This window comes from Dipodomys ordii, unplaced genomic scaffold (genome assembly GCF_000151885.1).
Source record: "Dipodomys ordii isolate 6190 unplaced genomic scaffold, Dord_2.0 Scaffold82, whole genome shotgun sequence".
Taxonomy (NCBI): Eukaryota; Metazoa; Chordata; class Mammalia; order Rodentia; family Heteromyidae; genus Dipodomys; species Dipodomys ordii.
This window is the reverse complement of record NW_012267298.1, coordinates 10,411,302-10,424,715: the sequence shown is the minus strand read 5'-3', so window position 1 is coordinate 10,424,715 and position 13,414 is coordinate 10,411,302. Positions and strand designations below refer to the sequence as shown.

The 13,414-nt window shown below is 51.4% G+C and overlaps 1 protein-coding gene across 1 annotated transcript in view; it reads left to right on the top strand.

The window, feature by feature from the left end:
* Kcnk9 (potassium channel, two pore domain subfamily K, member 9) overlaps window positions 1-11,710 on the top strand; it is a 33,115-nt gene extending 21,405 nt beyond the window's left edge. Inside the window, exon 2 of the mRNA XM_013025172.1 lies at window positions 10,884-11,710. Coding sequence (XP_012880626.1) covers window positions 10,884-11,710 — 827 coding nt within the window. The remainder of the gene's footprint in view (window positions 1-10,883) is intronic.
* The last annotated feature ends 1,704 nt before the right edge of the window (window positions 11,711-13,414 follow it).

Sequence of the window (13,414 nt, the reverse complement as noted above, 5' to 3'; positions counted from 1 at the left end):
CCAGCTTCTTCCTAGCTCCTCACAATTCCAAACATGGTGCATTTGGTAGAAACTTTGATAGTGGAAGGCTGGCGGTAAGCAGCATTATGCGAGGACATGGTAGAGCCTGCAGCTCCCTGTCAGAAGGGCGATGGAGGAATCATGCTCACGCCACCGCGTGCTGAGCTCTGCTGTGTAGTAGGTGTATTAAATGCCTCGATGACTCCAGTATGTTCTACTTGCGCTGGGTTTAGTAGAAGGTGAGCCTGTTATAAGTCAAGCTGTGTCAGAATTCAGTGGGAGAACAAAACCAACAAATACGAGAAGTGAAACGCATCCAGGCTGAATCTTGGAGGCTGAAGACCTGGAATGAGTCTACTGAGAACAATACATGGGTAAAATCACGGGTCCCTGGGCTAAAGGGTGTCAGCTTCCCGAGGAGGAGGACCCAGTGCTTGTCTCTGTGGTGGGCGGTCACCGCCAAGGGCGGCACACAGTGGTAGCTGCTGGGTTTCTTCCATGTGTTCTTACTTACAGCCAAGCAGGCCAGGGCCCTTGCCTTGTTAGGGTGCAGGACCCTGTGACACCTCGGGGAAAGCTTCTCAGCTCAGGATTCTTGGCTGTTGAAGTCTAAATCTGGTCTAGCTGCAAGCCTGATGTTCCGCTCAGTCCAAACCAGGCTATCCTACGCACATATCAAGTAGCCCAAGGGGGAGGGGGCTGTGGTTAGGCCTCTAGGGAGATAAGGACTCGAGGGCCTTCCCAGAGCTCCTGCCTCACGCATGCATGCCGGTTCTCTCCTCCGTGGTCATGGAGTTCCTGCTGGGCCGCCTCCAAGGCCCTGGCTGTCCTCAGGACGGGAAGAAAACCCACAGCAGGCGAGGCCGGGGAGGGGCGGTGGGGGGGGCACCACCCCTGGGGGATGGAACCAGCCCACCCAGTCATGCCTTGGTTTTGCTAAATCCACCCTGTTATCTCATCGGTTCTCGAAAGGATTGTCTGATACCTGCTGCCACGCCAGCTCCCCGCTGGGGCCCTGGCGGAGGCCCCAGGCTGGGGCTTTTTGATAATTAAACACACGTTTGACTCGCCATCCAGGCAGTTATTCAGATCCCATCCACTAAGAAACCCTGCCATTTTACCCGCAGAGGACAGTTGCGGCAGTCTGTCCATGGTCAGGGATGGACACGGCTCGGCTCGGCCGGGGCTGCAGTGTTCGGGGTCCCGGGAGCGAGGCTAGCAACGAGGCAGCCCCGAAACTTCATTCCTTTGGAGAGAAGGAGCGTTCAGAGAGGCAAACTATGGAATCATTTCTTAGTCTTCCAGCGACTTCTTTGGATGATTATCTACTGCAGAGGAAGTGGAAAGTGGAAGAAAAAAAAAAGAATTCTAGGAAGATGTGTGGGCAGGCAGAATTATGACCCCTTAGCTCAGTCGCCAGGATGCCACCCGGTCCCCACCAGATGTGGGCAGTGTCATTGATGGCCGGTGTCTATCTGGATCACAGCCAAATGGCCAACTGCAGAGTCCCTTTGAGGTGCCTGGCACTGAGCTCTTCTGAGTGTGTGTGTGCATACATGCGTGTCCTTCGCATCCTTGGAAGGGAAAGTTAAATCTCACCTCTTTCAGGAGCTAGGCTGAGGCAGCTCTTCCGAGAGGGTGGTATCGCTGGGCGTTTGCCACCAGTAGCAATGATGAGCCAGTTCCAGAATGTGGCTGGTGGCCAGCTCTCCAGTCCCAGGAGACACAGGGCAGGAGGAAGGCTCCTCGCTTGCACCTCTCCACCCGCTCCCCATCATAACTGATGTGACATGCACGTAGCACAGAAGTCAGCGTACAGTCTGAGCGTGCTGACCACTGACGTGTGCGGCGACCACCTCATCTCACTCCACAACAGCTCATCTCTCTCCAATGACACCCCAACTCCATTAGCAGACCTCGCCATCCTTCCCTACCGCCAGTCCCTGGCAACTGCTCATCTGCTTTCTGTCTGTGGGTTTGGCTCTTGTGGACACTTCTTAGAAATGGAATTGTGAAATCTTTGAGGTCTGGCTTTTTCAGTTAGCAGAACGCTTTGGAAGCTCACGCCGGCTGTAGCTGGCTCCGGCTGGCAGCTGACAGGTGGCTGCAGGGACAGGCCGCACTCTGCTTGTCCCAATCTCCCCTGGGGACCTGGGTCACTCCACCGCTGGAGAGGAGAGCTCTGCGCACCTTGCACACTCTCGCACATGCGCCCGTGGCTCCTGTCTGGCATACCTTTGGTCCTGTTCCTGGATGTAGGATAGCTGGGCCTTGGGAAGTTCAGTGCTTGACTTTTGAGGAACTGCAGTTTGATTTCTCCCATGTTTTCCATTCAGTGGTGGCTGCCCCTGCGGTGGGGTGGCAGGGGTAGAACAGAGAGCCCCCAGGCTCTTTTAAATGGGAAGGAAGGAACCTCAGACTCTCTGGAGACTTTCAAAATTAAAGCCAGAGTCTCCGGCCTGGGACCTCCCTCTGTGTAAACAGTGATGCACTTCCAGGGCCCGTGGGCTCCTCCACTGGCCGGCTCTGCCCTCCTTCCTTCTTCTAGACTCCGAAGCCCTTCCCCTGCTGGGGTGGGGCAGAGAACTTGGGCAGGAGGAGCAGATAGCTTCTTTTGGATTCAACCAAATCTTTAAGTCATGTGGTCTTTGGGCTGAGACTAGAAACAGTGTGCATTCATGTGAAATACAGGTGGTTATTAGCAACAGAAAAATCAGAGTACATTTCCCATGTACTCTTGGTGAAGAAATAGTAGCACATCTACTTGAGGCTCATGCACAAGCATTTCCTTATAAGTAGGAGAAACAAGCTTCCATAACCGTTTATACGCAGTTTGCTTTCAGTCTTGCAAGGTGTATTTAGGAAAAGGGCATAGGAAATATAAGCTATGTTCTCAAGGCCCTGTCCTCAGTTCCAAGACCGTGAAGAATTCTTCCTGTGTCCACACGTTTCTTCTGCTGCCCACCCCTTTTACCTTGTGATTCTTCTCAGTGAGCAAGTATTACTCCTCTACTCAGCAAATCACAGAATGGAAAAACCTAAAAAGTAGCAAGTAAAATGAAGAGAAATGGTTAGGAAGTGTGGGTGTTAATCAGGATTAGAGCAGCTGGTTTTTGTTTGTTTTTCATTTCCTTTCTGGTTTGGGGTTTCGGGATCTAGATCTACCAAAGGTCACGTGGCTGGGACGGAGGGGAGGTGTGCCAACATCTGACCATCATTACAGAGTAATTATGACCATCACACTTCCCCCGGGCAATGGCGGCCCCATCCTTGCTGGCGGTGTCTGACCCTGGTGGGTGATGGCAATCAGAAGTGACAGATGCAGGAGTGTGTACCCGGAGACTGTCACCCTTTGGGAAGGGTGTCAAGGGCAATGCTGGGCCTGGCCTGGGTTTCTACTTGGAGACCAGGAAGCACTCCCTCCTGGAGGCCTGGGCTGCGGGTACTTTGCCGGCTCCCACCCGCGCTCTCTGTGCGTGGGAATTCATCCTCGCTCACAGCAGGCTTGGGAACCCACACCATACCCCACGCTCAGCTCACAGAGAGGGCTGGGGGCTCCTGGGCCTCACTCAGGTGCGCTGTACTACGGGGTCCTGGGAGATGGGCCTGGAATCTTCCTCTTGCCCAGCACTTGAGGGATGGAGGGATGGAGGAACACACAGCCAACGAGAGCATGAGTGGCTGGCACCACCACAGGGCCGGTGTGGGCACTGCAGAAGGACACATGCGTGGTTTGGGAGGGAAGATAGCCACAGCGGGGACTCCAGGGACCCCAGAAGCCACTTCTGTGGTGCACATAACGCTTCTCATAGCGAGGATGGGCAGGGGTCCTTTCTCTTATACAGACAAGGAAACTGAGGTCAAGGGGCTCAGCGATGTTGCCAATAGCCAGTAGGAAGGCCAGGCCCAAGCTGCCTCCTGTCAGAAACAGGCAAAAAAGATGTCCAACCACAGGGCTGTCCTGGCCTGTCCTGCAGCGCCTCCTGCAGGAGCATTTCAGGGATGGTTTACTGGGGGATGGGGACAGGCAGAGAGGGTTTTCATTTCCCTGACCACAGTGGGGCTGTTGTAGCTGGCCCTTCTGGGGCAGCACTGGAGGAGAACGCGGGAGAAGATGGAATTGTTTCGCCTCGCGGGAGTGATCTCTCTAGCTCTGGTTCTCTCCTGCCAGGATGCGTGCCAGCTTCTACCATGCACGCCTGCAACACCAGCATCATTCCAGGGGGACAGAGGGGAAACTGAGTTCGGGAGCGGTCAGGCCTCTCCCAGCAGTGCTGAGTGCAGTATTATTTTTTCTTTGAGGGTTAGCTTTCCTAGAGCCACGCAGCCGGAAGGGGCCTTACTGCGGCAGGCATGGAGCTCGGTGGGTCTGTGTTGCTGCCGCAGAGGCCTGGGCTTTGGTCGGGACTAGACCAGAGCCTGTCTACCTTGGCCGATGGGGCTGTGTGGCAGGTGGCCAGCATGCCCCCTCTTGGTTGAGCCCTCTGGCCATGACAGGTCCTAGAAATTCATCCAGACCACGAGGACAGTCACAGGGCCCTCTGGGCTCCAAGGGCCATTCCTCAGCCCCAGACATCAGGTGGTCCTTTGGTTCAAAGGGTTCTGTGGTGACCCACTGGTGACATGGATGGGCCGCTTCTGTCGGTAGCACTTCCCCCAACATGGACAAAGGCCACCAGTAGAACTATGTGGAGGGTGGGAGCTTCCTCCTCTTCTCAGATGAGGACGCTAGCTAGCGCAGGCCTGGGGCTCAGCGTGACCCCCGAGTGGCTGTGTTTCTGCCCCAGCTCTTCATCTTGCTACAGATCTCAGCACCTTTGTCTGAGACACAAGAAGTGTTTCTCACACGGACGTGATTGTCCACCCTGTGCAGATGGCTACACACACACCTTCGAAGGTGTCAGGTCCTGAGGGGTGGCCATCTGTCCTGTGGGGGGGCAGGTCTGGTCCCAACAGAGTCCTGCAGTCGGTTCAGTGGGGTCTGGCACCAGTCTCTTCTGTCAGGACAGGCTGGGCATCTGTGGCCAGAGTCGCTGGTGTCCTGGTACCCAGGTCTTTCTGCCTCCGATGTGAACTTGTGTCACATGCTAGGCGTACCAGCCCTAAAAGACTGTCCAGCGGAAACAGCACGGACTTGAAACATTCCAATCTGTTTAAAACAAACCTCATCAACGATTTCTTAACGAATGGGTCTTCAGCCTGAGGTGGACTTTAAATTTGCTTCTTCTACCAAAGATATTTCCAGTAGCAGTCAATGTTTAAAAAAAATACCTATTTCTCCATATTTTCTTGAAGGGACTTTTCGGGGCCGGGGGGAGTAGGAGGGCTTGAGCGGGCAGGAGAGGCTGGAGGAAGGGAAGACAATGTGTGGGGGAGGCCACAGGCCTTGTCCTCTGGCCTGTTGGGGAGTACGGGCTCCCTGCCCGGTCAGTGCTGGGAGGGTGTGGCCAAGAGCAGGGTCTTAGGTTGGAGCCCACAGGAGCCCGACTTGAGGGTTTCGGAAGATGCTACACGTTGGCCAAGGACACAAGCATCTTGTCATCCATGGGAAAGAGTGAATTTGGCCTCCCTTGCCAAGGGCATCCTCGCTCTGCAGAACCAAGGAGTTGGTGTGGGCATTATTTTACCTCAGGTCCTCACATGTTGGGTGGTCTGAAAGCAGGGTGGTCATCATCACTGTTACACGTTGTACTGATGATGCAATGCTGCTGTTTGATGGTCATTCCTAGGAGAAAATTTGCCTCCCGACTCACACTCAGTTCTGGAAAAGTTTAGTGACTTTCCTGTGTCCCAGGAAGGAGCCCCACAGATGCCCCAGTGCCATCTCGGTTTTGCATCTAGACATCCCTGTTCTGCATTTGGCCAAGTGAGCTTCCGCCAGAGGGCGCTCTTGTACCTCTGGTCAACTGTGGGTGTCCCGGTCTCTTGCAAGGATCTGGGGATAGGCAGCTAGGATTTCCAACTCCCTGAACCCGTTCAGCTCTCGGTGGCCGCCTTTTCCAGGGTCCTCTTCCAAGGGCAAGCTTGCTTAGAGGGCCGATGGATGATGTACAGTTCTCTCTCAGTCACATGGTTGGAGGCTGTGAATTCAAGCCTAAAATGAGGGCTGGCAAAGGAGTGCCTGAATGGTGTGCCGTCTGTCCATCCTTCTGTCTGTCTTGGGCTCAGGTTACGCTCTGGCCACCCCATTGTCTCGATAGCATTTGAGCACCATGTGCATTGGGGTGTGGCTATCATAACCCAGTCCTTAGAGAAGCTTGGGCTTTATGAGCTTGCACATACACACACATACACACACACCTCCATAGATGTATATTTAAGCATATATATGTAAGTAATCTTTCATATTAATATGATTTAGAAAATATATGTATATATTTTAGGTATATATTTATGCGAGCTTGCCTGGCATGCTTTAGAGGGTCCCTTCTGCCCACCCCCCCGCCCTCCACTCCACACCGGGCTCATGAATCACCTTCCTTCTGCTGTCTGCAGATACCTGGAGCCTCACGGTACTGAGCTCACTGATGTGGGAGCTGGGGTGGGGGCACTGCCACGGGCAGTCATTGGGAACATTCAGAAAGTGCTGGGGGCCTGGGGCAGCTCTTCCCTAGCAGGCCTCTTCTGAAAACCTTCCCCAACCATTCTTTAATGGAATTTGAGCCTATGTCAGTTCTTGCCAGCACAAAGAACCATGTCTGTCCTTTATAAATAGTTAATTTCCTCTGAGCAGCACATTTTCTGATGTCTAAGGTTTGTGTGGACGTTTTTTCTGGGCTAGGTGGTGTCTGAGGAGGCAGGAGGCAGCCCTAGCCCCGCTTTACCGGTGAGAAGAAGACAGAAGGAGGGTGGGCGGGAGGCAGCCACCCATTGTCCATAAGGTGGCAGTTCTGGCTCAAACCAGATTGGCCTGGTGCAGGGGGACCCCTACCATTCACTCAGACATGCTGCATCAAAGCAAGGCTTGCTGGCTTGTGATGGAGGCTTGATGGAGGGGCTTCAATGAGCTGGCCTTGAACGCGATCAGCACTTGGCCCTGGGTAGGTGGGTAATGAATGGGCAGCGGCGCTCTTAGGAGGAAGGAACATGGTCTTGTCCTTCCCCTATTTCCTGAGCATCCTCTCTCTACATGGTTGGGAGCCTTGAAAACTGGTAAGTGCTGGGAAAGTCTGGACAAATCACTCACGGCCAACTGTTGACAGGTCTAGACTGTCTGGGGCCAGGAAGAAATCTTGGTCCCTTGGCATTTGGTGCATAGTACATAGCTTCTGTAAGGACAGAGTAGAAAGACCCACGAAGGGCATTCAAGGGGCAATGAAGAGCAGGCTGGCTCAAGCATGCCTGGCTCCTTTGTCTTTGGGGTGAGCTTGAGGCTTAGCTAGAATTTCCCAGTACTCTGAAGGAGGATGGAACTCATTTAAACAGCAGGGTGTGCCTCTAAGTTCTGAGGACTTCCTTTACACTAGACCCAGGGACCTGGAAATTTGCATCAGGACAAGGCCCTGGCTGAACTGCACCTCATAGACTGGCCAGGGAGAAGGAGGAATGGTCCAGTCTACCAATGGTCAAGACCAAAGTGTCCTCCACTGGGACTGCCCAGCAAGCCAGTCGGCATCTGAGGGCATTTATTAGCTTGGAAGGTCTCTGGCCAGTGGTCATGCTTCTCTCTCCTACCCTGTCATGTGTGTGTATGGCCCACTGAGATGTGTGGTCAGTGGAGCAGGGCAAAGGGCTCTTCCACACAGTGACATGGGAGTGGGAGAAAGGACACTGGCACAGTCTGAGGCAGGTGACACAGGCGCATTGCTCTCCAGGCCATGGGAAGGCAGCCTGCCTGCTTTTGACCTTCACTTGCACAGAAGGGGGTGCAGCATGTTTTGACCCACTGATTGCCTCTACTGAATGTATCTCACCCAGACCTGTTAGCATCACACTTACCACCTTTGCATCCACCCTCTCCATCACGCACCTGGCTTGCGGATCAGCTGCACAAGTGAGTCATGCGGCCATGAAGTGGGGGTCCCATCTGTGTGTATGTTCTCCGACTTGTTTAGCACAATGAGCTGCTTTCCCTCTTAAAGACCCAAGTTTCCATCTGGCGTCCTTTCCCCCAAGCACAACAACTTCCTCCAGTCTGCATGCTGTGTGGACCTGCTGCTAATGACTTCTTCCAGTCTGAGAATGACTACTTTGCCTTCACCAGGAAGACTGTTTTTTGGGGATACAGGATTCAGAGTCTATAGTCTTTCTCTTTGGTGAAGACGTGAACCCATTGTTTCTTGGTTCTCATTGTTTAGGATCAAAAATCAGCCATCTTCAGGCATTTCCTCTGCATTCACTTCCCTCTGGCTGATTTCTCCAGGGTCTCTTTGTGGTTTTCTTCAGTGTGGAAGAGGGATGGTTTCCTTTGTACTTACCCCACTTGGGGATTTATTCCATTTCACAGAACAGGTACAGGTAAGCGTGGATGGCACCTGGTATGCAACGTAGGGCTCAGACAAGGCTGTATTTATTTCATCCAGTGAATTTATCAGAACCAGAACTGGCTAATTGGTTAATTTTGGTCATTTTTTCTTTTTTTATTATGAGAATACCGTACAGAGGGGTTACAATTACATGGGCAAGGTAATGAGTACATTTCTTATCAAGCATTGTTGCCTCCTCCTTTGTTTCCCTTCCATCCCTTCCCATCTCTACCCCTGCACCAGGATTTTGGCCATTTTTAAAATCTTCATCTTTTCCTGTGTTGTTAGATATCTCCTTTTCTTCTGGAATTTCTTTTGATATTATCCTCGGGTCTTGGGGGCATTGTGAATTTCACCCCACCCCATCTTTATTCTTCAGAATAGACAATTTCTATCTATCATCTATCTATCTATCTATCTATCTATCTATCTATCTATCTATCTATCTATCTATCTATCTATCTATCTATCTATCTATCTATCTATCTATCTATCTTATCTATCTATCTATCTATCTATCTATCTATCTATCTATCTATCTATCTATCTATCTATCTATCTATCTATCTATCTATCTATCTCAGCTTTCTATTTCCTCACCTATTGTCTCTGGCCTGGCTCCAACTTTGGGTTTTTTTTTTGGGTCGTAGGATTCCTGAGAGGTCAGCGCTCAGGGCTGGTGGGGTGGTGGGATAGAGGTCAGCGCTCAGGGCTGGATGGGGGGGGGTGGGATAGAGGGACAGAAACGATGAGGAAAAGGCCTCCTGAAGAGACACTGACAGACTTAGCCTCGCATGACAAGATCCTGGTAAGGAGTGTGGGTGAGAGCAGAGAGTGTCGGGGGAAGACAGCTCTGGCAGGTGTCTGCTGGGTCCTGGGTCCTGGGTTGGATGCTCTCTGGTTTCAGCAGATCTGGCCAGCAACCCACCTGGGTATATCATTATTCCATGTATCAGACAAAGGCACCTGTGTTGGCAGAAGTTCTCTCACACCCAAGGTACCAAAGGCAGCTCAGTTACCATGAGCATGTGGCTCAGGGAAATATAAGTGCAGCCATCCTTGATGGAGGACCCCAGGCTGTGCTGTGCTCCAAATACTTCACAATCTAGACTTTTTTTTCCTTAACAGTATCCATTTCAGAACTCCACCTATAATCTACTGAGTCTTGTATTCCTTTTAGCATGTTGCACAAAACCTTATCCAGGGCTTTTAAAGGTGGCTTATTTCCTCATTTCTATCAAGGCTAGACTTGCACAGTGGCATGAACTTATTATTAGAGCCATGTCTTACCATTTAGATATTAACTAGTAGTGGGTGACATAGTACGGACAAATCAGGTAGAAACTCTTGCATTCATGATATTCATGTCCTGCTCTGCCATTGCCTCTCCTCATTAAGTCTTAACTTTTGTCTCATCCTGGTGGCTGAAAACTCACGGCTCAGATCCTGACTGAAGAAGTCAGGTCACTCATTTTTCTCAGCAGTAGTGGTGGAATCATCACTTGTTGAGGGGTTGGGTGGCTTTGGAGGTGGGAGGGTTTGGCGTGGCGCCCCATACACAGTGGTCATTCTCAGAGCACTCTTCCTGTGGCTCCACGGTGGGTGTATTTCATGTTCTCCCTTCGGTTTTGTACTTTGGTAGTTTATAACTGTGTGGTTCTAAGAACACTGAAATGCCGTCAACCTCTCTAACGTCAAAGCACAAGTGACATTTCTTGACCAAGTCTCCTTATCTAGTGCTACGGTACAGGTTGGACGTCCTTTTCCCAAAATGCTTAGACCAGCAGTGTTTGGGATTTGGGGATATTTGAACTCACAGAATGACATATTTGGGGGATGGGATCTGAAGATAAATATGAAATTCGTTTATGTTTATGTAACAGTTTTAGATAATTTTATATATGAGACAGAGTTTGATGGTGCGGGAGGTCCTGCCTGTGGAAACATTCAGAATGTTTCGGGTTGTGGATTTCCTGCACACCCGATCTCCTCTCAACTTAACCCCCTCCAACCCTCATTGAACAAAACAAACTGGTTTTTGGAGGGTGTGTGTACACATGGAAAGAGGAAGGGGGTGGTGAACACGGTCTCACTATGCGACGCACATCGGTGAGAATGGAACCAGGTACGATGGGCAGAGAGAGGAGGAGGAACGTGGAAGGAAGGGGGAAGTTGATGGGGATGCACTGCACTCACAGCTGGACACGTTGCCCTGAAACCCCTGTGTATTACAGCCTAAAGGTAATAAAATAACACAATGAGAAGGTAAGTCATCCCAAAACAAACAAACAAACCGCCTTGCTTGCTTCTTCCATGGCCCTTTTCAGGATGTGGTCAACTCCCCTGCTTTGCCACCCCAAGAAGGGCTCCCCGGCCCCGCTGACCACCGTCTCCCTGTTCTTGTCTTGCCCGCTGCAGGTTACGGACATGCGGCCCCCGGTACCGATGCGGGCAAGGCCTTCTGCATGTTCTACGCGGTGCTGGGCATCCCCCTGACCCTGGTCATGTTCCAGAGCCTGGGCGAGCGCATGAACACCTTCGTGCGCTACCTGCTGAAGCGCATCAAGAAGTGCTGCGGCATGCGCAACACCGACGTGTCCATGGAGAACATGGTCACCGTGGGCTTCTTCTCGTGCATGGGCACCCTGTGCATCGGCGCGGCCGCCTTCTCCCAGTGCGAGGAGTGGAGCTTCTTCCACGCCTACTACTACTGCTTCATCACGCTGACCACCATCGGCTTCGGTGACTATGTGGCGCTGCAGACCAAGGGCGCCCTGCAGAGGAAGCCCTTCTACGTGGCCTTCAGCTTCATGTACATCCTGGTGGGGCTGACCGTCATCGGGGCCTTCCTCAACCTCGTGGTCCTGCGCTTCCTGACCATGAATGGTGATGAGGAGGAGCAGCCTGAGGGGGCAGAGGCGGCGCTCCCGGGCAACCCGAGCAGCATGGTGATCCAGGTGTCGGAGGAGGCCCCCGAGAGCCGGCCCCTGCGGCGGCGCAGGGCCGAGGGCGGCGCCGACCAGCAGTCTGCCTGCGCCTGCTCCTGCTACCGCCCGGCCATCCGCATCGCCCGCGCCAAGCTGGCCCCGCAGTCCGTGCAGTCCATCTCCTACAGGGTGGAGGAGCTGTCGCCCAGCACGCTGAAGAACAGCCTCCTGCCGTCGCCGCTCAGCTCTGTGTCGCCCGGGGTGGTCAGCTTCGCCGCCGACAACCTGCAGCTGACCCGGCGTCGCAAGTCCGTCTAAGGTGTGGGGAGGGAAGTAGGCCGGAGGAGACATTGGTCATGTGATGTAAGTTCCATTGGCCCAACTCGTCTTTTCCTCCTTTATTTATTATTATTATTATCTTTTGTTGTCCTTACAGTCATCACCATTCCTTTCTCTCCTTTCTCCTTTTTTCCTGAGTTTGCATTTCTTTTCCACCTTTCCAGCCAGGGAGAGCAGTCCCAAGGGGAAATTGAGGCCCATCCTCTCTGAAAGTCACACCTGAGCCTGAAGCATGGGCTTCTGTTCTCTCTCTCTGTTCTTTCTTTCTTTCTTTCTTTCTTTCTTTCTTTCTTTCTTTCTTTCTTTCTTTCTTTCTTTCTTTCTTTCTTTCTTTTTCCTTTCTCATCAAAGTATGCCTTACATTTCTTCCTCACCCTGTCTCCTTCTCTGGGTGGCTTTCCTATAGGACAGATGTGAGAGCAAAAAGCACCAAGACAGAGCTGAGAGAATGCCCAGCACCACGTTGCTCACGGCGCTGGGACCCTTTGACGGCCCACCCTTAGCGGTGCCTCTGACCTAAATACTTTCTTTCTCCCCAAGGACTGGGTGGCTGCGTGTACGGGTACGTGTGTACAGGAGTGTGTGCTCTCTGTGTGTGTGTGGGGGGGGTGTCGGGCGACAAGATGGAAAGAATCAGGTACTCATTTCTCTACCCTCTCCTACATTTCTCCGAGCTGCCCGCACCAGGCTGCTCCCCATCCAAACCCACAGGAATTTTTAGTTTATCATCTTGCCAAATCAAGTGTGACCCCTGAGTCGTCTTCAACCCCAAAGTGTCATGACCATAGTTTCAAAATACTAGATTCCAAATTATATTCACTTCCTTTCAGGGGGGTGATGGGGTAAGACGGCATGGATCATTTTAGCTTACCAGTTTAAAAAATTAAAAAATGAAAAGCACTTTGTGAAACTGGTATGCACTGTGCGCAGCAATGCAGCAACAGAACAGTCAAAAGCCACCAGTATTCATTTGTTTGAGACATTTAAAAATGTTTATCATCTCCAGTTCCAACAATTTGCCATGCAGCTGGAATTGTCAGCGGAAATTGGAAAATTGTTGGAACCCCAGAGAGTCTATTTTATTATTTCCCTCTTATTGAGGAGGAGGAGGAGGAGGAGGAGGAAGAGGACCACAATGATGACAATGATTTTGTCCAACTGCATGAAGAAGATTTATAGTTTTGGAATGCTTGGATGAGAGTGGGTATTAGTATGTGGATGTGGTTTCTTTTTCTAACAAAAAGTGACAGGGCATTCCTTGCTATATGTATGTATGTATGTATATATATATGTATATATATATACATATATATATATAATTTCCAAAATGTTCTCTGATCGCATTTGATCTGTAAATAGGGGAAGTTGACGCTGGTCTCAGGAAGAGTTAGAGGCTGTAGTTCGGCCTGCTGATAAGTGGTCAATCTCAGGGCATGATTTTTGTCTGGTTAGTGGAGAGATTCTCCCCACTCTAAGTAGGAATGACCCCCCAAAGGGAAGACTTGTTAATCTCTTAGGGGACAGTTTAGGTTAGAGAATATGGCACATTGTAGGCCCTAACGATGACAGGAAATCAAGGACAGTTTGGCCTCCATGTTCACTGAGGGACTCTAATTTCTTTCATCCTCATCCCTGCCATTTCTAAAACCACCCATTCACTCATAATCTCAACTCCTTCACACA